The 21974-nt window shown below is 43.7% G+C and overlaps 2 protein-coding genes across 2 annotated transcripts in view; both read left to right on the forward strand.

Moving 5' to 3' along the window:
* Positions 1-11272, forward strand: part of Slc4a9 (solute carrier family 4, sodium bicarbonate cotransporter, member 9) — a 28207-nt gene extending 16935 nt beyond the window's left edge. The window contains exon 20 of the mRNA NM_001271547.1: positions 10998-11272. The gene's annotated coding sequence lies outside the window, so the exon portion shown is untranslated. The remainder of the gene's footprint in view (positions 1-10997) is intronic.
* Positions 11273-15602: 4330 nt separating this feature from the next.
* The window catches only part of Ankhd1 (ankyrin repeat and KH domain containing 1), a 98306-nt gene continuing 91934 nt past the window's right edge, over positions 15603-21974 (forward strand). The window contains exon 1 of the mRNA NM_175375.3: positions 15603-16055. Coding sequence (NP_780584.2) covers positions 15738-16055 — 318 coding nt within the window. The 5' untranslated portion in view covers positions 15603-15737. The remainder of the gene's footprint in view (positions 16056-21974) is intronic.

Consider the following 21974-nt stretch of genomic DNA (forward strand, 5'->3'; position numbering starts at 1 on the left):
AGTGACAGGAGAATTAGGAGTTCAACTATATAGTGAGTTTGAGACTAGCTTGGGCCAAAAAGACCCTGATCCAAAAACTGAAAACGGGCTGGAACCATTGTACCTGCTCCCTGAACCTCACTTTCAGCCTCTGAGCCTGGGTGCTCAGAGTATGGCAGGTTGGTGAAGGAGCTGTCTAGGAACCCAGGGCGGTCTTTGGTCTTCTAGCCAGGTCTTGGGAAAGGAATGCCCTGTATAAGGAGCCGCCCTGGACATGTGCCCTAGAGTTCAAAGACCTGGTTCTCATTCTGGTGCTGTCACTGACTTCGTGGGTGTTCTTGATGAAGGGTTCTTGATAAAGAGTCTTGGCTTTCTTTCATGGAAAGAAAGATGGTTGGATAAATAATTCCCAAGATACAAATCTTCCTGAAGTAAGATATGGTAAACTACCGGGCATGGTGGCGCATGCCTTTAACCCCAGCACTTGGGAGGCAGAGACAGGCAGATTTCTGAGTTCGAGGCCAGCCTGGTCTACAGAGTGAGTTCCAGGACAGCCAGGGCTATACAGAGAAACCCTGTCTCGAAAAACAAACAAACAAACAAACAAACAAACAAACAAACAAACAAACTATTTTTTTAGCCGGGCAGTGGTGGCGCATGCCTATAATCCCAGCACTTGGAGGCTGAGGCAGGTGGATTTCTGAGTTCAAGGCCAGCCTGGTCTACAGAGTGAGTTCCAGGACAGCCAGGACTGCACAGAGAAACCCTGTCTCAAAAAAACCAAAACCAAAACCAAAAAACAAAAACAAACAAAACAACAACAACAACAACAACAAAAAACCACCAAAACCAAAACCAGGCCAGGCGAGTGAGCTAAGCAGGTAGCTGCTTGCCAACAAACAGTGGGTCCCTCCAAGTCACATGGTTAACTGCCAAGCCACTTCTCCAACCTCCTCTCTAGCCTCTGAAAAGTGTTTGTTTGCTTCTTTGTTTTTTGTTTTCCAGACAGGGTTTCTCTGTGTAGCCCTGGCTGTCCTGGAACTCACTCTGTAGACCAGGCTGTCCTCGAACTCAGAAATCCACCTGCCTCTGCCTCCCGAGTGCTGGGATTAAAGGCCACCACGTGGTATGTCACCATGGGAGGCAGAGGCTGGCAGATTTCTGAGTTCAAAGACATCCTGGTCTACAGAGGACAGACAGGACTACACAGAGAAACCCTGTCTCAAAAAAACCTAAAAAACAAAACAAAACAAAAAAACCCCAACCCACATATGCACTAAGGTGTTTGTACACATACATGTATACACACACACACACACACACACACACACACACACACACACACTCATTGTTTGAGGAGGAAGATATTTGAGGTCAGTTCATACTTATCTTAGTCAGGGTTTCTATTCCTGCACAAACATCATGACCAAGAAGCAAGTTGGGGAGGAAAGGGTTTATTCGGCTTACACTTCCACATTGCTGTTCATCACCAAAGGAAGTCAGGACTGGAACTCAAGCAGGTCAGGAAGCAGGAGCTGATGCAGAGCCATGGAGGGATGTTCTTTACTGGCTTGCTTCCCCTGGCTTGCTCAGCCTGCTTTTTTTTTTTTTTTTTTTTTTTTGGCTTTCGAGACAGGGTTTCTCTGTATAGCCCTGGCTGTCCTGGAACTCACTTTTGTAGACCAGGCTGTCCTCAAACTCAGAAATCCGCCTGCCTCTGCCTCCCGAGTGCCGGGATTAAAGGCGTACGCCACCATACCGGGCTACAGCTTGCTTTTTTATAGAACCCCAAATTACCAGCTCAGGGATGGCACCACCCACAATGGGCCCTCCCACCCTTGATCACTGATTAAGAAAATGCCTTACAGCTGGATCTCATGGAGGCATTTCCTCAAGGGAGGTTCCTTTCTCTATGATAATTCCAGCTTGTGCCAAGTTGACACACAAAACCAGCCAGTACAATACTGCACAGCTCCAGGGATGGAACAGTCTGACTAGGGGCAGCTAGGGTATGAAGAAAAGACAGACACAGACAGGACACAACAGAAAAGATGGGTTTGGGTGGGCTGGGCTCCTTGAGGGAGAAACTGTGGCATCCCAGAGGCTCAGTGTGTTTCTTATACAGAATTGAACGTGAGCAGGGTTATTCCCTATAGATAAACAAGAAGGAGGTGAATGTTTATGGAATACAGATGGATCTAGGAGATGGATTTATCTTCATAGGAGCAGACTTGGTAGGGGAACAGTCTTCACGCCATAAAATATCTGGGAGGAGAAAGCTACGACGGACATTTTCTGCACACACTGTCTGTCTAAGCTTGGGTCCACTAGGAAGGCATTTCTCTGGGCCTCACCCCAGCAGGGCAGGGAGAGGCTTTGCTATTTCCCTCTGAGTTTGAGACTGGGACCATGTCAACACACACACATTCACTTAGCACTTCACACACCCAGGATGCCCTCCACTGCCCACATCATTCATCATTCAATCATGCCAGATGATTGTACAACAGAGGCTACCATTTTCTGTCAATAAAACAGGGCCAAGAGCATGGAATTTTAGTCTTGTGTGCTGCAAAAATTAATTAATGCCTATAACATTGTTTGAAACCTTCAGATGAAAGACCTGCAGCTGTATATAGAGTTATTAGGGCCTCCCAACCCTTCATATCAGCCATTTAAGACTTCTGTCTCCAGTCTGCACCTGTGGAATAATGGTTCAGAAACTTTGTGGGCATTAAAATCCAGGTTGCCATGTGAACGCCTGGCCTCTTCTGTGGTTCTGAATTCTTAGTTTTGTGTTTTTCTGTCCTTTTGTCTAGTGCCTCATGCTTCTTGACACTTAACATTTTTTTCTTTGCAATACTTGAATGTGTTGGTTGTTTTTTGTTTTTATCAACTTGATACACACTTAGACATATCTGATAGCCCTGGCTGTCCTGGTGCTTAGACCAGGCTGGCCTCAAACTCAGATCCACCTGCCTCTGCCTCTGCCTCTGAGTGCTGCGATTAAAGCTGTGTGCCATCACACTGGCTTGGAAGAGGGAATCTTAATTGAAAAAAAAAAAAAATCCCTGAGTAAGATTGGCCTGTTGTTGGTAAGTCTGTGGTTTCCTTTTCCTTTTCCTTTTCCTTTTCCTTTTCCTTTTCCTTTTCCTTTTCCTTTTCCTTTTCCTTTCCCTTCCTTCCTTCCTTCCTTTCTTTCTTTCTTTCTTTCTTTCTTTCTTTCTTTCTTTCTTTCTTTCTTTCTTTCTTTCTTTCTTTCTTGTATATGAGTACACTGTAGCTGTACAGATGGTTGTGAACCTTCATGTGATTGTTAGGTATTGAATTTAGGACCTCTGCTTGCTCTGGTCAGCCCCACTCATTCAGGCCCAAATATTTATTTATTATTATAAATAAGTACACTGTAGCTGTCTTCAGACAGTGTGTCAGATCTTGCTACAGGTGGTTGTGAGCTACCTTATGGTTGCTGGGATTTGAACTCAGGACCTTCTGAAGAGCAGTCAGTGCTCTTACCCACTGAGCCAGCCCCCAGGGAGTTTTGTCTTAATGCTTGATGTCACTGTGGCTGCTGCTGCCCCTGAGCAGTTCTGTGAAGTGTGATAAAGCAGGCTGACTCATGAGGGGGAGCAAGCCGGTAGGCAGCACTCCTCTGCTGTGGTAGGCAGCACTCCTCTGCTGTGGTAGGCAGCACTCCTCTGCTGTGGTAGGCAGCACTCCTCTGCTGTGGTGTGGCAGCTCTCGCTTTCCAGTTCCCACTTTCAGTCCCAGCCCTGACTTCCCTCAGTGGTAGACAGTTATTATCTGTCCTTTTTTGTTATTGTTAGTGAGCTTAAGTGATATCTCATTGTGGTTTTTATTTTAATTTTCATGATACTTAATAATGATGAAGATCTTTTATGCTTCTAGGCCATTTATGTATCTTCTTTGAATAAATGTCTCCTTTTTCTCTCTCTCCCTTCTTTTCTTTCTTCCTCTCTCTCTTTCTCTCTTTCTTTCTTTCTTTCTTTCTTTCTTTCTTTCTTTCTTTCTTTCTTCCTTCCTTCCTTCCTTCCTTCCCTCCCTCCCCCTCTTCCTTTCCTTCCTTCCCTCCCTTCGTCCCCACTTCCTCTCTTCCTTCCTTTCTTCTTTCTCTTCCTCCTCCTCTGCCTTGTGCCAAGGTTTCAACATGTACCTCATGTTGAAAAAAAAAAAAGACTAGCCTCCTTTAGTTTCCCAAGTGTTGGGATTACAGGTGTGTGGCACCATGCCTGGCCTCATTACTTCATGGGCTCCCTCAAAGGCCTTCAAAATTCTGGACATATACAGCTCATACTTTTGAGCATTGTGGTGATAAAACTGTGTGCTTATGTTAAACCATGTCAAATATTTCTTCCCTAAGTTCCCATTTTTCTAAGTAAAGTGTATTTTGTAGATTTGAGAGTTGGGCACGTGGCTCATGCTTGTAAACCCAGCACTTGAAAGGCTGAGGTAGGAGGATTGTTGCTTGTTTGAGGCCAGCTAGAGTCACACATCGAGTCCCAAGTGTGCCCAGGCTATAGAGTGAGATTCTGTAACAAAGGAACTAACAGCAGGCTAGGAGTTGTTACAGAAGAGGCAGTAGGATTACTGCCAGGTGTCTGGTGGTGTGTGCCTGTCATTCCTCAGCTACTCTAGGGGTTGAGGCAGGAAGATGTCACTTTTAAGACCATCTGGGCAGCTATGTGAGGTTCCTTTAGGTTTAGGGTGTAGCTCGATGGTCCAGTGCTTGCTTTCCATACTTGGTGCTCTAAGGATCATTTCCAATATTGCAAAGAAAATTAGGGGGCTAGGGATGTATATACTTAGTGCTTGCTTAGCATATACAAAGTCCTGGGTTTGATCCCAGCACCACATAAAATGGGAAGTGGTAGAAATAGGAGTTAAAGTTAGGAGGATCAGGAGTTCAAGGACATCCATGATACAGTGAGTTCCAGGCTAGCCAGAGCCGCACTTTTGTTGTTGTTGTTGTTATTATTGTTATTGTTGTTTGTTTTTTTTTAAGAGAGGGTGTCTTAGTTAGGGTTCTACTGCTGTGAACAGACACCATTACCAAGGCAACTCTTACAAAGACAGCATTGAATTGGGGCAGCCTTACAGGTTCAAAGGTTCAGTCCATTATCATCAAAAACAGCAGCATCCAGGCAGGCTTGGTGCAGGCAGAGCTGAGAGTTCTACATCTTCATCTGAAGGCCGCTAGAAGAATAGCTTTTAGGCAGCTAGGAAGAGGGTCTTAAAGCCCATACCAACAGTGACACACCTACTCCAAGGCCACACGGGCAAATAGTGCCACTTCCCAGGCCAAACATATTCAAATCACTACAGAGGGTTTCTCTGTGTAGCCCTGGCTAACTTTGAATTCATTAGTAGACCAGATTGGCCTTGAACTCAGAGATCTACCTGCCTCTACCTCTAAGTGCTGGGATTAAAGGCATGCATCATCACTGCCCGTCATAGTTTTTAAAGATTTTAATTCTTTATTTATGTTTGTTATTATGTAACATGCAAGTGCCCTTGGAGGCCAGGCAAGGAGAGAGAGAGAGAGGGAGAGAGAGAGAGAATCAGAGACCCTGGAAATAGTGTTACATGTGGTTGTGAGCTGCTTAATGTGGGGTGCTAGAAACTGAAATTGGGTCTTTTGAGAGAGCCACAGGGCATGCTCCTCATCACTGAACCACCTCTGCAATCCCCCTGCTCCATATTTTGGGGTGATGACCTGGGTGACTTTAGAGATTACTATTAAACTGCAACATGTTTTATAAATAAATTAAAATACTTACATATAAAGGTAAAGTGTTGTCTTTTAGAAAACTGAAGCGGGAGGTGGTAGATAGGAACTTCTAGTATAGCCTGGGTCACAGACTCTTCCAGAAGCATAGGGTGGATTTTCTTAGTGATTTCTTCTTTATGTTTTAGACAAGTATATATAGAATCAGGTGATTTCTAGTTGTATCATCACTTATTTTCCATTTCCTCACTGATGAATGAGTGAATTTAATGAATATTATGTATACACACACACAAACACAGACACCTTGGCTCATATATATTTTTGCATCACCTCTTCCCATAATTTGAATAGGCTTGCTAATGGAAAGGTCTCTATATATATGATCTATATGATCTGGGGGATGGCTAGAGAGATGATTGATGTGTGTGTTGTTGTAAGAGCACTAGTTGTCCTTCCAAAGGATTCAGGTTTGATTCCCCAGCACCCACACAGTAGATCACATTTATAACTTTTGTTTCAGGGGATTTGATGCCCTCTTCTTGCCTCTATGGGCAACTGCATGCACGTGGTACACAGATTTACATACAGGCAAAACACCTACACTTATAAAATAAAAATAGATCTAAAAAACAAACAAACAACCCACCACTGCCACAACAAAAAAGCTCACAAACATGGGTCAGTGAGATAGGTCAGCCACTGTGCAAGCCTGAAATCCTGAGTTCAACCTACATTAAAAAGAATAATAAAAAGGTGGATGCAGTAGCAATTATCTGTAATCCCATGGCATAGACTGCCTCAGCACCACAGAAGAAAGAGAACTGACTTCCATAGGCACACCTGTGCTCTCTCTCTCTCTCTCTGTCTCTCTCTAGATGATCTTACTAAAGGTTCTACCTGTCTGCTCTATTGCTGGTGGCACGTGGGAATGCACCAGAGAACTTACAAGGCCAATTATTGGACATGTGATTACAAGGCTCTAAGTAGTGGCCTAACCAGTTTTGTTTTAAATGTTTCTGAGTTCTTTTGTCATTCTCCAGAAATCCGTATATTCACATGAAATGCTGGGTGCATAGGACAGTATTGCTATTTTCTTTGGACTCTTCAGTATGGATCAATCTTACTTAAAACTGCCAACTTCTGAACAGAGGGTTAGAGAGGTCACTGACAAGCTCACCCACTTCTCAGACATGTGTTCTGTATACCACTGTAATGGTGACGTAATTCTCTTTAGCCGACAAACTTTTGTATCTAAATCTCTGATAAAGTTCAATATTGTTTTTTTTTTTTTTCTCCTCCAGTGCTACTAGCATTGACAACGCAGGTCTTCTAGGTGAAAAGTTACAGATAGAGCCCTGACCATTTTTCTTTTCTGGAGCTCCTATCAGACGCAAGGCTCAACCAGGCTTTCTATACATGTGCTTTTGGGGCCACTGTAGATACCATGCCAGTTCTTTAAGGAAGAACACCTGGTAGGTGGCACTGTCACCTTGCCCTGCAGGTGAACGCCTTGCATCTCCTGATTTATGAGCCTGCCTTGAGGAGTGAGGGGTGTGGCAAATTGAGCTAAGTTCAAACACTCCATAAGAGTTTCAGAGCTTAGCCTGCAGAGTGACTCAGGCCGCACCTGCAAGTTAAAATTGGTCCTGGAATTGGAGTCCTGTGCCTTCTCCTTCCCCACTTTGGTAAGTGCTTCTAATTCTCACAGAAAACAATTCGACAGGCTAGAGCCTGAATGTTATCGTAGAGATGTTCCCAGGAGATAGTGACACTAATGCCCAGCCTTCCAGCTACTGTATTAAACAGGGAAGTGTTAGAGAGACAAGATGGCTCAGTGGGTTAAAGCACTTACCACAAATTGTCCCCCTCACATCATATACACAACAATAGAGCTGGGTGTGATTGTGAATACCGGTTTGTCTTTTTTGTTTTGTTTTGTTTTTTGGTTTTTTTTTGTACTTGGGAAGTGGAGGCAGGAAGTTCATGAGTTCAAGGCCAGCCTCAGCTATATGTTGAGTTTGAGGCCAATCTAGAGAAAAGGAGACACTGTCTCAAAAACAAAAGCCAGGCCCTTGACACCAGCACTTGAGAGGCAGAGGCAGTTAGACCTCTGAGAATTTGGGGCCAGTCTGATTTACATAGTGAGTTCCAGGCCAGTCAGGGATACTAGAGTGGCCCTGTCTCAAAAAAAAAAAAAAAAAAAAAAAAAGTCGGGCAGTGATGGCGCATGCCTTTAATCCCAGCACTTGGCAGGCAGAGGCAGGCAGATTTCTGAGTTCAAGACCAGCCTGGTTTACAGAGCAAGTTCCAGGACAGCCAGAGCTATACCCTGAGAAACCCTGTCTCGAAAAGCCCAAAAACTAACTAAAAACCAACTCAGCATACTTTCCCTAACACTCACTGCCAAGCATCTAATTTGACTAGTTCTTCATTTGTGTTTGGTGTTTTGCTAGTGGACAGTACTGCTAACAATGATTGGAATCGCCCCAAAGAACTACTTCTAAAAAGGTCTATGTCCTCCTTGTCCTGTTAGCCATCTTCCTCCCCTCCCTTCCGTCAGTGGGCTATAGGGAGATTGAAGCATATAAGAACCCTTCTTAAAGTAGGTTTGAAAAATATAAGCATGCACACAATTTAAACAGAACTAAATACTTATCATTCATAAAGCCATAACCTACTTCTGTATGGCATACATAGAATTTTGTTTTTGTTTGAGATAGGGACTTAAGTAGCCTAGGCTGGCCTCAAATTCACTTTGTAGCCTCGGTATTAGGATTAAAGTGTGTACAACTATACTCAATTTTTTTTTTTTTTAAAGATCTTACTCATTCTTGGCTGCCCTGGAACTTGGTGTGCTGAGTAGCTGCCTTAAATAAGTGGTAGTGGGATTGGAACTATAGTGCCACCATGTAGAGGCTCACCTGAGAGCCTGAGGTGGTCTGAAACTATGTAGCCCAGGTAGACCTCAAGACCCAGTGATTCTCCTTCCTAGACCCCTCCAGTTTGGAGATTACAAGAGTGTACCACCACACTCTGCTTCCTTAACTCATTTGTTTCTTTTTGTCCTTTTCACTCATGGTCTTTTGTAGTCTAGGGTAGCCTTGAACTTGCTTGCCAAGTTTGCCCTGACCTCTTGATTCACCTGTCTTTGCCTCCCAAGCGCTGAGATTACAGGTAAGTACCACCATGCTGGACTTCATTTAAAAAAAAAAAAAAAAAAAGATGGTGATGGGGAGCTGGGGAGATGCCTCAGTGGTTAAAAGTACTCACTGCTCTTTCAGAGGATCCAAGTTTGTTTCCCAGCACCATCATGACAGGCAGCTCAAAACTGTCTTTATGCGGGGATCTAACATCTTCAAGCGTCTGAGGTTGCACACATATGCACATGCACACACACACAAATAATAAATAGGAAATCTGTGTGCATGTGCATCTGTGTATGTGTGTGGTCACAAACAGCATGGTGAATGTGTGAGGTCAGAGGGCAGCTAGTGAGTCAGTTCTCTCCCCCTACCAGAAAGGCTCCTGGAATCACTCAGGCCATCCATCTTGTGGCAAGTGTCTTTACCGGCTGAGACACCTTGCTAGCTCTTAATTAGTTTTGCAAGCACAAGTGCTCTCACGTGTGTGTGTGTGTGTGTGTGTGTGTGTGTGTGTGTGTGTTTGTATCATGTTGTCTGAGTATGTATGTGCAGAGGGGCCAGACATCAACCTTGGGTTTGTCTCTCTTCAGGCACTGCCCACCTTTTTGTGTGTGCTATATGTGTGTATGTGTGGTTTATATACACATGGACTTTGTCATTTTTTTTCTTCTTCCGAGACAGGGTTTCTCTGTGTAGCCCTGGCTGTCCTGGAACTCACTTTGTAGACCAGGCTGGCCTCAAACTCAGAAATCCGCCTGCCTCTGCCTCCTGAATGCAGGGACTAAAGGCGTGCGCCACCACGCCTGGCTGGAGTTTGTCATTTTAACTAGAATGGCTGGCAAGCAATTCTGTCTTTGGGCTGACCCTTACCTTCCACTCCCGCCTAGCACTGGGGTTACAGACACACATATAGTTGGCTTTAAAAAAAAAAAAAAAGATTTGATTTTTAATTATGTGTGTGTGTGTGTGTGTGTGTGTGTCTGCATATGGGTATGCACATTTGAATGCAATGCAATGTAAAGGCCAGGAGAGAGAATCAGACCCCTTGAAGCCTGAGTTAAAGGAAGTTGTGAGGTGTTCAACATGGTGCTAGAGACTCAACTTCACTCCTTATAAGAGCGATACATACTCTTAACCACAGGGCCATCTCTTCATTCCCCCATCTTTAATTTTTTTCTTATGTATATATCAATTTGTATACAGGTGTCCAAATAGGCTAGAGAAAAGTATAGGATCCCCTGGATCTGGAGTTATAGACAGTAGGCAGCTCCATGATATGGGTGCCAAGAACCAAACTCAGGTCCTCTGTAAGAGCCACAAAAGCACTCTTTCTGCCCCGCCTCTCTCCCCTCCCTCTTGGCTGTCCTGAAACTCATTATGCAGACCAGGGTAGCCTGTAACTCTTAGAGATCTGCCTGTCTCTGCCTTCTAAGTTCTGGGATTAAAGATATGCACCACCATGCCTGGCCTAAAACTATTTTGGTTTGTTTCCTTTCATGAGTACTTTGCCTATATGTATGCGTGTCCATGACTGCATGTGTGCCTGCTGCTCGAGGTCAAAAGGTGGTCAGATCCCCTGAACCTGAGGCATAGCTTATGGATGGCTGAGTTGTTTTTGTTTGCTTGTCTTGTTTGTTTGGTTTTTGTTTACTTTTTTTCAAGACAGGGTTTCTCTGAGTAGCCCTGGCTGTTTTGGAACTTGCTCTGAAGACAAGACTGGCATTGAACTCAGAAAAAAGACATGCTGGGACAAAAGACATGCTGGGACTAAAGGCATATGCCACCATGCCTGACATGCCTACATGTCATCTTTAGATGACTGTAGACTGCCATGTGGGTCCTGGGAGTCAAACCCAAGTCTTCTACAAGAGCAACAAGTGCTCTTAACTGCTGACCCATCTCTCCAGCAACAACAAAAGCTCTTAACCACTAAACCATTTCTCCAGCCCCAATACCTGCTTTTTAATAATCAATCTGAACTCAGGTCTTCGTGCTTGTGCAAGCAAATACTTTACCAACTGAGCCATCCTCCCCAGTTCACCTTCAGAATAGAATTATAAAGGGTTAATAACAGCATCAAAGTGAAACAAATTTATTGGTTTACTTCTCCTCTTTTTGTTTTATAGGTGGGGTGAACTGAAAGATTGGTATGCAGAAATTAATTGTTTTGAGAAAATCCAGGTTCCACATCCAAGAACTACATGTACGAAGTGGAGAGATGGCTAAGTGGTTAAGAGCAGTTGCTGCTCTTCCTGAGGGCCTGAGTTCAGTTCTCGGGACTCACAGAGGAAGGCTGTAGCTCCAGGGAGATCTGCCATCTCTGGTCTCTGTAAGTGCGCCCACTGATGTGCACATGCCTCACCCCCATATGCACAGAACTAACCACAATAAAAATAAATCTTAAAAAAAACAATATGTGGTCATAGTATTTGTATTCATGATTTTGTGTGTCAAAATCATATACATAGCTGGTAGGGGAGATACTGGCATCAAGAAGGTGGCTCTCTGAGGGCAAGGCTCATCCATTACTTTCTGACATGCTGACCTCTGTAATTTTTTCTTCAAATGTGAGAAACTCTTAAGTTGGGAGAGAATTTGTTCAATTTGAGAGTTTGGAAGAGAAAATTCTTCATAACAACAACAACAACAATCACCACCACCACTACCACCTGTTAGGACCTAAGAGATGGCTCAGGGGTTAAACGAAGAGGGCCAGAGTTTGGATCCCAGCACCAAGGCTGAGCAGTTTACAAGCGCCTGTTAACTCCAGGGGATCTAACTTCTCTGAGATCACCTGCTCAGAAATGCACACAGCTATACACAGATACATAATTAAATTTAATACAAATAAACATTAAAAAACCCCCTCATATTATGAGGAACAAACCTCTCTTAAGTTTCAAGATTCATTTCTGTGGATGGTGACGTATTCCATCCTAACACTCGGGAGGCAAAGGTTGGTGGGTCTTAGTGAGTTCTAGGCCAGCCAGGATCACATAGTCCTACTCCCTCCTCAAACAAAATAAACAATAACCCTGGAAGCTGTAGAACTTGCCCCCACCCCCCACCCCCTGTTCTCTGCCTGTCTAAAAGATGCTAAGAAAGAACCTCATGCTTGGGAACACATTATAAACATATTGCTGGGGATGTAGCTCAGGGGTAGTGGCCTCGATTAGTATACATGAAGCCCCATGTGAGGTCCTACAAAGCACAACAAATGAGGACAACTGCACTACAGTAAGTACCCCTCTTGGTTTTTCGTGGCACAATTTTTATTCTAGTGCTCATTTCTAACACATGTTGGCTGACTGATACAAGGTTATGATGTATAGCTTAGTCTGGCCTTCAATTCTCAATTCCCTTGCCTCAAGTTTCCTGAATGGTGGAATTACAGGTGTGGTGTGGCACGAGGCTACCTTTATTCCCTGTACATGGAAGGCAGAAGCAAGGGGAATCTCTGAGTTTGAGCCAGCCTGGTATACATAGTGAGTTTCAGGCCTGAGTTATATAATTAAAACAAACAAACCAAAGCAAAACAGAAACCCAGCCAGGTACAGGAGGTGGCAATGGCAAGATCAGAAGCTATACTATATTGAAAGTTTGCAGCCATCCTGGGCTATATGAGACCCTGTTTCATAAAATAAAAACCAGGAGCAGTTGAGATGGTTCACTGGGTAAACATGCTTACCACATAGGCCGGGAAACCCAAGTTAGATCCTTGGCAAACATGGAAAGGTGAAAAAAGAAAACCCACTCCACGAGGTGTCCGTGGCACATGTAAACACACTCCCACAGCGTAAGTAAGTAAGCAAGTAAGTAAATAAATAAGTAGATAAGAGGCCGGGAGAGATGGCTCAGTGGTTTGAAACACTGGCTGTTCTTGCAGAGGAACTGTGGTCTGATTCATAACATCCACATGGTAGCTCATACCGCTTTTAGCCTCTGTGGGCCCCAGGTTACACATGTGGTACACAGAAATACATGCAGGCAAACACTTATGTACACAAAATAATAAATTAAAAAAAAAGAAAAACACAGAGCTGTAGTTATATGAACTACATAGATCATTCTGAACTACATAGCACTCACCAAACTCTAGGAAATTTAGAGTTTCATAACGATAAACTACTGACATGTTTCAGGAAACAGTGGCTACTGCTCAATCATATTAACTATGCTCTGGGTTAGTTCTTAGGTACTGAATCAAGAACTACGTTTCAAATGGATAAAGGAAATGAAAATACCCACTTTTCAGTTTCCTCTCTTTCAGATTCATTACATTTGTTTAAAGACTTTAATGTATTTACTCAGGGAGTTGCATCAGAAGTTATTTTTGTATCTGTGGTAACAATGACAAGCAATTTCTTTGTCATGCTGCACCAGTCAATACCTGTTTTTGCCTAAGGATGTATCCAAACCAATTCTGGGTAATCCAGCTTTGAAGTGGGTTGGGCAGTGCTAGCTTTTTTCTTTTTCTTTTCTGCTTACTTTGCTTAGTTTGAGTTGTGAGCTAGTCACACATGCCTTGAGAACATCAGAGGATGTAGGATAATTAGAACTGTGTATGATAGCTGGGCACACCTTTTTCCTAGCACTCGGGAGGCAGAGGCAGGTGGATCTCTGATTTCAAGGCCAGCCTGGTCTACAAAACGAGTTCCAGGACAGTCAAAGCTATACAGAGAATCCCTGTTTTAGAAAACAAAAACCAAACCAAAAAAAAAAAAAAAAAAAAAAAACCAACAAAAAAGAAACCAAAACCAAACAAACAAAACAACACAAAAGCTGAATATGTTGTTTACATAAAAATAGTTATGTAAAATAAAATGTCTCCCATTTTCTATAACTTATTATCTAGAAAGAACTAGATATGCTTTTTTTAATCATAGGAAACACTGTATTTCTTGGCATATGAAATGAACAATTACCAATCTAAGAAATTTTAACAATTAAAAAAGTTTTTTGGCTCAGCAGCCTCCCCTCTCCCCAAATCGCTATAGTTTTGGTCTTTTGATTGAACTTGGCCTTTAGTGGCACAATCATCTCTCCAGCCCAATTACATGAAAATAGAATTTTCAAAACCCAATTTAATGGAGTCGAAGTACTGACTATTGCACAATTGAGATAGATATGATTCTTTATAAGGGCTCTAAACAGAAAAATGACAAAGCTTTTGTTCTTACCTGTTATATATATGTTTGCAGGGTAAAAGGACATTTGTCATACAAACATCACTAAATCCTTTGTGATTTTCTTAAATCACGAATTAGTGAGGAGCCGGAACACTTTTAATTATTTTTATTGGTAAAATGGGGGGGGGGGGGGAGGGAGAGGAAGGGAGAAAATCATTAGAGGGGGATAGCTTACTTGGTCAGAAATTTAGCTAGAATTGTTTTGGCTGGCAGAACCCAGAACAGGCAGAGAGCTGAAGGAAGAGGGAGGATTAACTAAGAAAAAACGAATCTTCCCTATAAGTTGGCCACTCTGCTAAGCTCCATGTGCTATCAACTAACCACCCGGTGGGGATGGTGCTCACATTCCCATTTTACATAGAGTAACATCAAACGCTCCGAGGTCACTCAACAGAGAAGTGGCGGTACTACGGGACCAGAAATAGCCCGCGAGCACGTCCTCTTAGCCGCGTCCAGCCCTGCGGTCGGATTCCACGCACCGTTCTGTCTTCCTCCGCCGGACAGTTCTCAGGACCAAGGGATGGCGCTGTCCAGCCCGCCGGCTTCCCGGAGAGAACGCGGTCCCACCGGACCATCCTGCCCCAAGGCTGTAGAGCGCGCCGGTCCAGCACCAGGCGCGCGGGCGGGTGGAGAAGCCTCAGAGACGCCATCGGAGCTGCTCCCGGGGTTGCTTAAGCTCCGCGCGCTGCGCTCTGCCCGGACAGGCGGGAGGCGCCAAACAGAATCAGCCCTACCCTGATGCCGGATTAGCGTGGCCGCTCCCAGTCCTTGACTTTTTCCCAAACAGCCGGAGACAAACGGGTTAAGTAGCCTCACCTGTCCCGGAGGCGGAGCCTGATGTGGTGACTGACGTCGAGGTCTGCCAACCAGGAAATGGCAGGAAGAGAGGGCTTCGCTGAGACGGATTGCTTCTTTCCGCCAATCCCCGTGCGGCTACTTCCGGCCATAGCCGCGGCGCCTGTGGAGAGCGACAGGTGGGAGCTACTTTTGCTACCTCGACGCCTCTTGCATCTTGGACGCACAAGACTCTCCAAGAGCAGGGTTAGGTCTACTTCATATTTTGTTCCTTCTTGCGGGGTTCTCACTTCAGCCCTCCTCTTAATGAGAAATGGAAATTCCCCAGCCCTTTTCCCGTCACCTCAGATGGGGGCGGGATGAACAGTAGCCTCACAGGCCAATTGTACCACGCGACGTCCCGTGACAAAATGACCGACAATCTCTGGCGCCAATGGAATTCCCCATTGCTAGTGTTCATTTTGACTGACCGCCAGGCCAGCGAATAGACTGTAAGGTCGCGCTACGCTAGTCACAGAGGCTGGCCAATAGCTAGAGGAGGAGACCGGAAGTCAGCTCGGGAGAAGCAGGAGGCGGGCGTTCACAACCGCCTAGGCCTACGCGGGTCAACGCAGCTTGGGGGCTGCGAGCCAGCTAGCAGCGCGTGACGGAGAGCGTGAGCGACAGATCCCTGCGGCCAATGATTTGCAGGCGCCTGGAAGTCGCAACCAGTGATGAGTCTAAGGGGCGGGAGGCAGCAGGTTAGGCAGTGAGAAGTTAGTGGCGCTGCTGGGACGGGGGGGAAGAGACGCTTCTTCCTCCTGCTGCTCCTCACCTTCCCGGGATCAGCCGCGGCGGTGGCCGCGAGTGACTCGGCAGCGTCTCCGGCTCCGCGTGAGAACCATGCTGACGGACAGCGGGGGCGGCGGCACCTCCTTTGAGGAGGATTTGGACTCCGTAGCTCCGCGATCCGCCCCAGCTGGGGCCTCGGAGCCGCCTCCGCCGGGAGGGGTCGGGCTGGGAATCCGCACCGTGAGGCTCTTTGGGGAGGCTGGGCCCGCGCCGGGAGTCGGTGGCGGCGGCGGCGGCGGCGGCGGCAGCAGCAGCAGCAGCAGCGCGGGCGGAGGGGACGCAGCGCTGGATTTCAAGTTGGCCGCTGCTGTGCTGAGGACGGGCGGCGGAGGTGGTGCCTCTGGGAGCGACGAGGACGAGGTGTCCGAGGTATAGCTCCAGGACCCTTGTCTCTTAAGGTTGCGTGCGACGGGAATTCTTTGGACCCGCACCCGGCTGGTTCACCCTCCCGCTTCCCCGGTGCAGTGTTCTCTGACAGCAGTCGCTTGCAAGGCGACGGTGGCAAGCGGTTGCGGGCCTAGGGAGCGCTGGGTTTGCTCTTCGGCGCGCGTCAGGAGCGGGTAGGGTTCTCGTCACCGTCCGTAGGACCCACAATAGGGAGTTCTTTGGTGTGCGAGCTTCGCGCGGGAACCCGGACTCCACAGGCTACCTCCCGCCCACCCCGTGTTGGCGATGGGGGAGGGCGGGGTCTTGTTAGCCCAAGTCCCTGCCCTTGGTACTGAGGGAGCCTGAGAAACCGGCGGACACAGCTAGCTCAGAAAGCCTGTCTGCTGTTCGTCCCTGCCTGGAGGGTGGCTCTGCCTGTGCATTGAAGTAGAGCAGTTCTTATTTTTTCTTTAGTTGAAAGCGGGTGAGTAGTAAGTTCGCAGCTTTTTAACTCCGAAAAATCACGTGATCGGCTCTTGGACATTTTATGAAGTTAGACAGGAAAAGGAAGTTCCAAGGCATCGTTGAGCTTCGGAATAACTGGATAGTTGAACGCTGAGGTTTTTAGCCTTCGAGAAGATGAGACATCCTACAGACTCCTTTTCTTTTCTTGTGAAGAAAATGCGTTGAGCTCTTGCATTTCTTTTAGCACACGTGTATATTACTTTGTGCACATTTCAGGTGTGAACAATTTAGGATGGTGGATAATGTCCTTTAGTCTCTTGAAGAAAAGTTGACACAAACATACATAGTTGTAGATATTTGCACACATACTTGCATACATATGCATTTACAAGTTGACTATTCTTTTCTTTGATAATGGCCAGGACAGAGAACTGAACTGTGATACTTTAAGTACTCAGAATTATGTTTCTTTTTCATTTGGCTATGATTTGTTGACTTTTAATGGTCGAGATTTAGTCTGTGAGTTGCTGTATAGACCAGGGTGGCTTAACTTTCTGTGATTCCCCCTCCTGCCTGTATCTCCTTAGTGCTGAAATACAGGCGCACACCACCATGCCTAGCTAACTATTTCATCTACATTGGTTCTAGCATGCCTGGTTCATCCCTTGTGACTTTAACCTCTGGTCCTGGTGTTAAAGTACAGGAATTCCTGTGTACCAATGATCCTGGCTTGTGCATTTGAGAGGACTAATGAGAAATTATTGCAGAGTACAGTTACAGCACTATTTTCCTAGGTCTGAACAGGAGATTTTTTTGGATTCAACATTTTACTTAGGAAAAAAGCTGTGTATGTTATCCATCCGTTTTTTTTTTTTTATTTTTATTTATTTATTTATTTTATTTATTTCCCTCTTAAGAAAATAAATTCTAGGCCAAGATGAGAGAAGAATTTTATTTGGATAGTCAGATGTTGGGGTAATCTGTAGCTCCCTCGGTTCTGAGTTTGTGGATGGCTTTTATCCTTTCAGTGAAATGATGAGAGCTGAACTCAGAACACATGGATGTTTGGCTAGGAAAGAAAGTGCTGGCTAACTTTAGATTCTTAAGATTTATTTTCTTTGTACTTATAAGGGAGAATCTGAAAAAACTGGCTTTATTCTAAATGTTATGAGAAGATAGTCTTCTTGACTTTGGGGGGCACTTTGACATAATTGGCATGAATGAGATTAGAGGTTACTGGTTTGCTTTTATATGAGTAGTGTTTAGATTTCTTCACAGATAAAAGTGTGAGTGAACTTCCAAAGTCAAATTGTCTTGGTGTTTGTCTCTGTCACATACATTGTATTAAAGCTCTGGGTACAATCTATACATTTTCATACTGTTTTGAGACAAGGTCTTAATGTGTAGCCCTGACTGGCCTGGAACTGGCTTTGTAAACAAGATTGGCCTTGAACTTAGAGATCAGCCTGTTTCTGCCTTGCAATTACTAGGATTGACTGCGTGTGCCACTATGCCTAGATTCATACTTTAAACAAAATTTTTGGTTTTATATGTGTTTTGATGTTTTTGCCTAAATATGTGCGTACTGCTTCAGTGCCTGGTGCCCATGGAATCCCGAAGAGGGTGTCATGTCCCCTGAAACTGGGGTTACAGTTACTCACATGGAGCCACCATGTGAGTGCTGAGAATTGAATTAGGGTTCTTTGGAAGAGCAGTCAGTGAGTGCTCTTAACCCTCAGCCATCTCCAACCTCAGAACACCTATTCTTATTCTTCTGTTTACTTATACATTCTGTGCCAAGAATGAATTTAGGTATTGAGAGTATATTTAGGTTTTCTCCCCCTCTTTTGGACAGGATTATACTTTGTAGTCCAGGCTGAACTTGTGAATGCTAGGCAGTATTTTGTCTGAGCTACCACTATGTTTGTTTGGTTGGCTGGCCTTCCTTCCTTCCTTTCTTTTTCTTCTAAAAAAAAAAAAAAATTCCTCAAAACAAACCAAAACCAAAATAATAACAACAACAACTACAACAACAAAACTTTAGTTTTGGAATTTTAGATCTCCACAGGGGCTTTTGGGGATGGTAAGTAGCATTTGGTGAGCATGTAGATTCTTAACCCGTGGAGAAGAAAAAGCTTTTCTTTTTTTTTTTTTTTTTTTTTTTTTGGTTTTTCAAGACAAGGTTTCTCTGCTGGGATTAAAAGCGCGCACCACCACACCCGGCTAAGAAAAAGCTTTTTTTGTGTGTTTTTACTTTTCAGAAAAGAAATTCCTCAAATATCTCACAGCAGCAGTAGGATATATATGTATATACTCTGTGAGCTGTAGTTAGGAGTCAGAAGTACAGACCACATGGAGTTGTTTTTTTTCTTCCAGTGGCAAAACAGCTTGTTAATTTCCTTTATAGTTATTTGATATAGTATAGAGCAGGGTTTTGAAATGGATTATTTTGCTTAAGTTATTTACCTTTCTGTTTTCTTTTTTATGAACTGTCTTTTCCTTTTACTTTGGAAGGGATAACAAATAATGTTCTTACCTGTGAAAATACTTACCTGTGAAGTATTAGAATAATAATAAAATCCTCATTTCATATTTTCTAAATTATTTTAGAGCCAGACAATGAATTAGTTGTTACATAGTAAATTTTTATTAGTAAATTTTTTTCTCAGTTTTATTTATAATTAAGGTGTGTGTAGTAGCATTCTTTTGGATGTCATAGAACAACTTGTGGAAGTCAGTTCTCTCTACTATGAATTCTGGGGTTTGAACTGAGGTGATTCGGCTTGAAGCATTTATAACTATTAAACCATCTCACCAGCCCCCATATGTTTAAAAAAAAAAGACTCAAAAAAAAACCTAGCTTTTTTTCCCCCCTTAGGGAATTCATTATTTGGTTATTTATTTGTTTAGTGTTTCTGGGGATTAAACCCAGGACCTGTGTTTGCTAGCAAGTACTCGGCTCACCACATCTCTATCATGTCTTTACTTTGTAAAATTTGAGATAGAGCCTTAATAAATTGCTCAGGCTGAACTTGCTGTTTAGTTTAGGCAAGGATTAAATTTTGTGGGTTTTTTGTTTGTTTGTTTTTTGAGACAGTAAAGCCCTGGCTATTCTGAACTGAATAGAGATCTGCCTACCTCTGCTTCTCAGTCCTGGGATTAAAGATATGTGCCACTCTATTGGACTTCAAACTTTTGATACTTCTGCTTCAGCCTCAGGGTTAATAGGCTGATGCCACCAAATCCAATTATTGAATAATATAGTTTTAAACTGGGGGAATGTCTTGTTTCTTCAGGGTTAGTGAGTCTCTTTCTTACCCAAATAGGTCCTGGGCTAGAGGAGTCAGAATTTGCATTTGATAATAGAGATCAGATTAAAAATGTCTTTGAGCTAGGTACACAACTATAATCCAATGAGTTGGGAGAATGATTCTGGAGTTAAAGGCCAGCCTCAATTTCATACATAGCAGGGCCAGCCTGAGCTATATGAGATCCTGTCTAAAAAATAAAACCCATATAAATCAATATAAGCTAATTTTTTTTTTCCAGAGGCAGGGTTTCTCTGTATAGCCCTGACTGTCCTGGAACTCACAGCCTGTAGATCAGGCTGGCCTTGAACTCAGAAATCCGCCTGCCTCTGCCTCCCAAGTACTGGAATTAAAGGCATTTGCCACGACCGCCTGGCAGTTAATTTTTTAAGATTTATTTTTATTTATATGTATGTGTGTCTGTATGCCATATGTATGTGTGTGTTCGAATCTCTAGAGATGGAAGGCAATTGTAAGCACTCCAGTATTGGTGCTGGAATCAAGCCTTCTGTAAGAGTATTCTGTGTTCTTAACCACTGAGCCATCTCTCCTTACAAACCAGTTTTCCTTTTTAAAATTCTCTTACTAGTGGTTTGATTTGTAGGTATGTGTGTGCAGTACCCACAGAAGCCAGATGAGGGCATCAGATCTCCTTGGGACTGTAGTTACAGATACTTGTGAGACACCATGTGGGTTTTGGGAATTAAAACCTTTCCCAGATCCTCTAGAAGAGCAGTCAATCATCCTAACCACTGAATCACTTTTCCAGCTTTACAAGCTATTTTTTGTTGGTTTGTTTTTGTTGGTTGGTTTGTTTGTTTTAAGACAGGGTCTCACTATGTAGACCAGGCTGGTCAAGAACTCACAGAGATCCATCTTTGCCACAGCCAGAGATCAGAGGCATGTACCACTACAAACCAGTTACAAACCAGTTTCTAAATGTGAATTTTGGAGTGATAACCCTCTTCTTGTTTTGTTTTGTTTTTCGAGACAGGGTTTCTCTGTATAGTCCTGGCTGTCCTGGAACTCACTCTACAGACCAGGCTGGCCTCGAACTCAAATCCGCCTGCCTCTGCCTCCCGAGTGCTGGGATTAAAGGCATGCGCCACACTTGATAACCCTCTTCTTTTAGAAGATTGAAAGAAAAAAATTCCTAAAGAAAGTACTTTTTTGATCAATGATTTAAAATTTTTTCTATCATAAGAGTGTGCGTATACTATAGTTGAATGATATGTGACATCTTTTAAAATTATAAAATGCTGGGTGTAGTTGTACACACATACACCTTTAATCCCAGGTAGACAGATTTCTGAGTTTAAAATTAGCCTGGCCTATATACTAAACATCGAGTTTTAGGTCAGCCAGGGCTACAGAGAGGAACTGTCAGGGGCAGTGTACTACACAGTTATGGGACTTAGGATGTCGCTCATGACAGGTTGGAACTCGTGCCTAATTCCAATATATCTCTGGATTCAATCTCCAATACAGGAGGAAAAAGGTTTGTTAAAATTATTATAAAACTAAACAGTTTCATAAAGAACATATAGAAAGGAAAGTCCTTCCTACCTCAACTAGCCTTTCAACTCTCATCCTTCAAGGTAGTCAATAATCTTTCAATAAATTTATATCATTTTGATAGTTTTTACAATCGTGTAAAAGCACAAAGATACTGACTATGGCTCTGAAAATTATAGCAAAAACTTTAGGGATTTTTTTTCAAAGATTTATTTATTTTATTTTTATGAATACATTGTCACTGTCTTCAGACACACCAGAAGAGGGCATCGGATCCCATTTACAGATGGTTGTGAGCCACCATGTGTTTGCTGGGAATTGAACTCAGGACCTGTGGAAGAGCAGTCAGTGCTCTTAACTGCTGAGCCATCTCTCTAGCCTGGAATTTTTTTTCTCTCTGAAAATTGCTTGCAGATTCAAAAGCACAGACTAGAGAGGTAGAGCTGTAGTTAAGAGTCAGAAGTACAGACCATATAGAGTTGAGTTTTTTCTTCCAGTGGCAAACAGCTTGTTAATTTCCTTTATAGTTATTTGTTATATAGTATAGAGCAGGGTTTTCATTAGCATACTGACATGTTGGACCAGATAATTCTTTGTTGTGAGGGTTTTCCCGTGCATTAATAGCATTTGTTTC

Source organism: Mus musculus, chromosome 18 (genome assembly GCF_000001635.26).
Source record: "Mus musculus strain C57BL/6J chromosome 18, GRCm38.p6 C57BL/6J".
NCBI classification, from domain to species: Eukaryota; Metazoa; Chordata; class Mammalia; order Rodentia; family Muridae; genus Mus; species Mus musculus.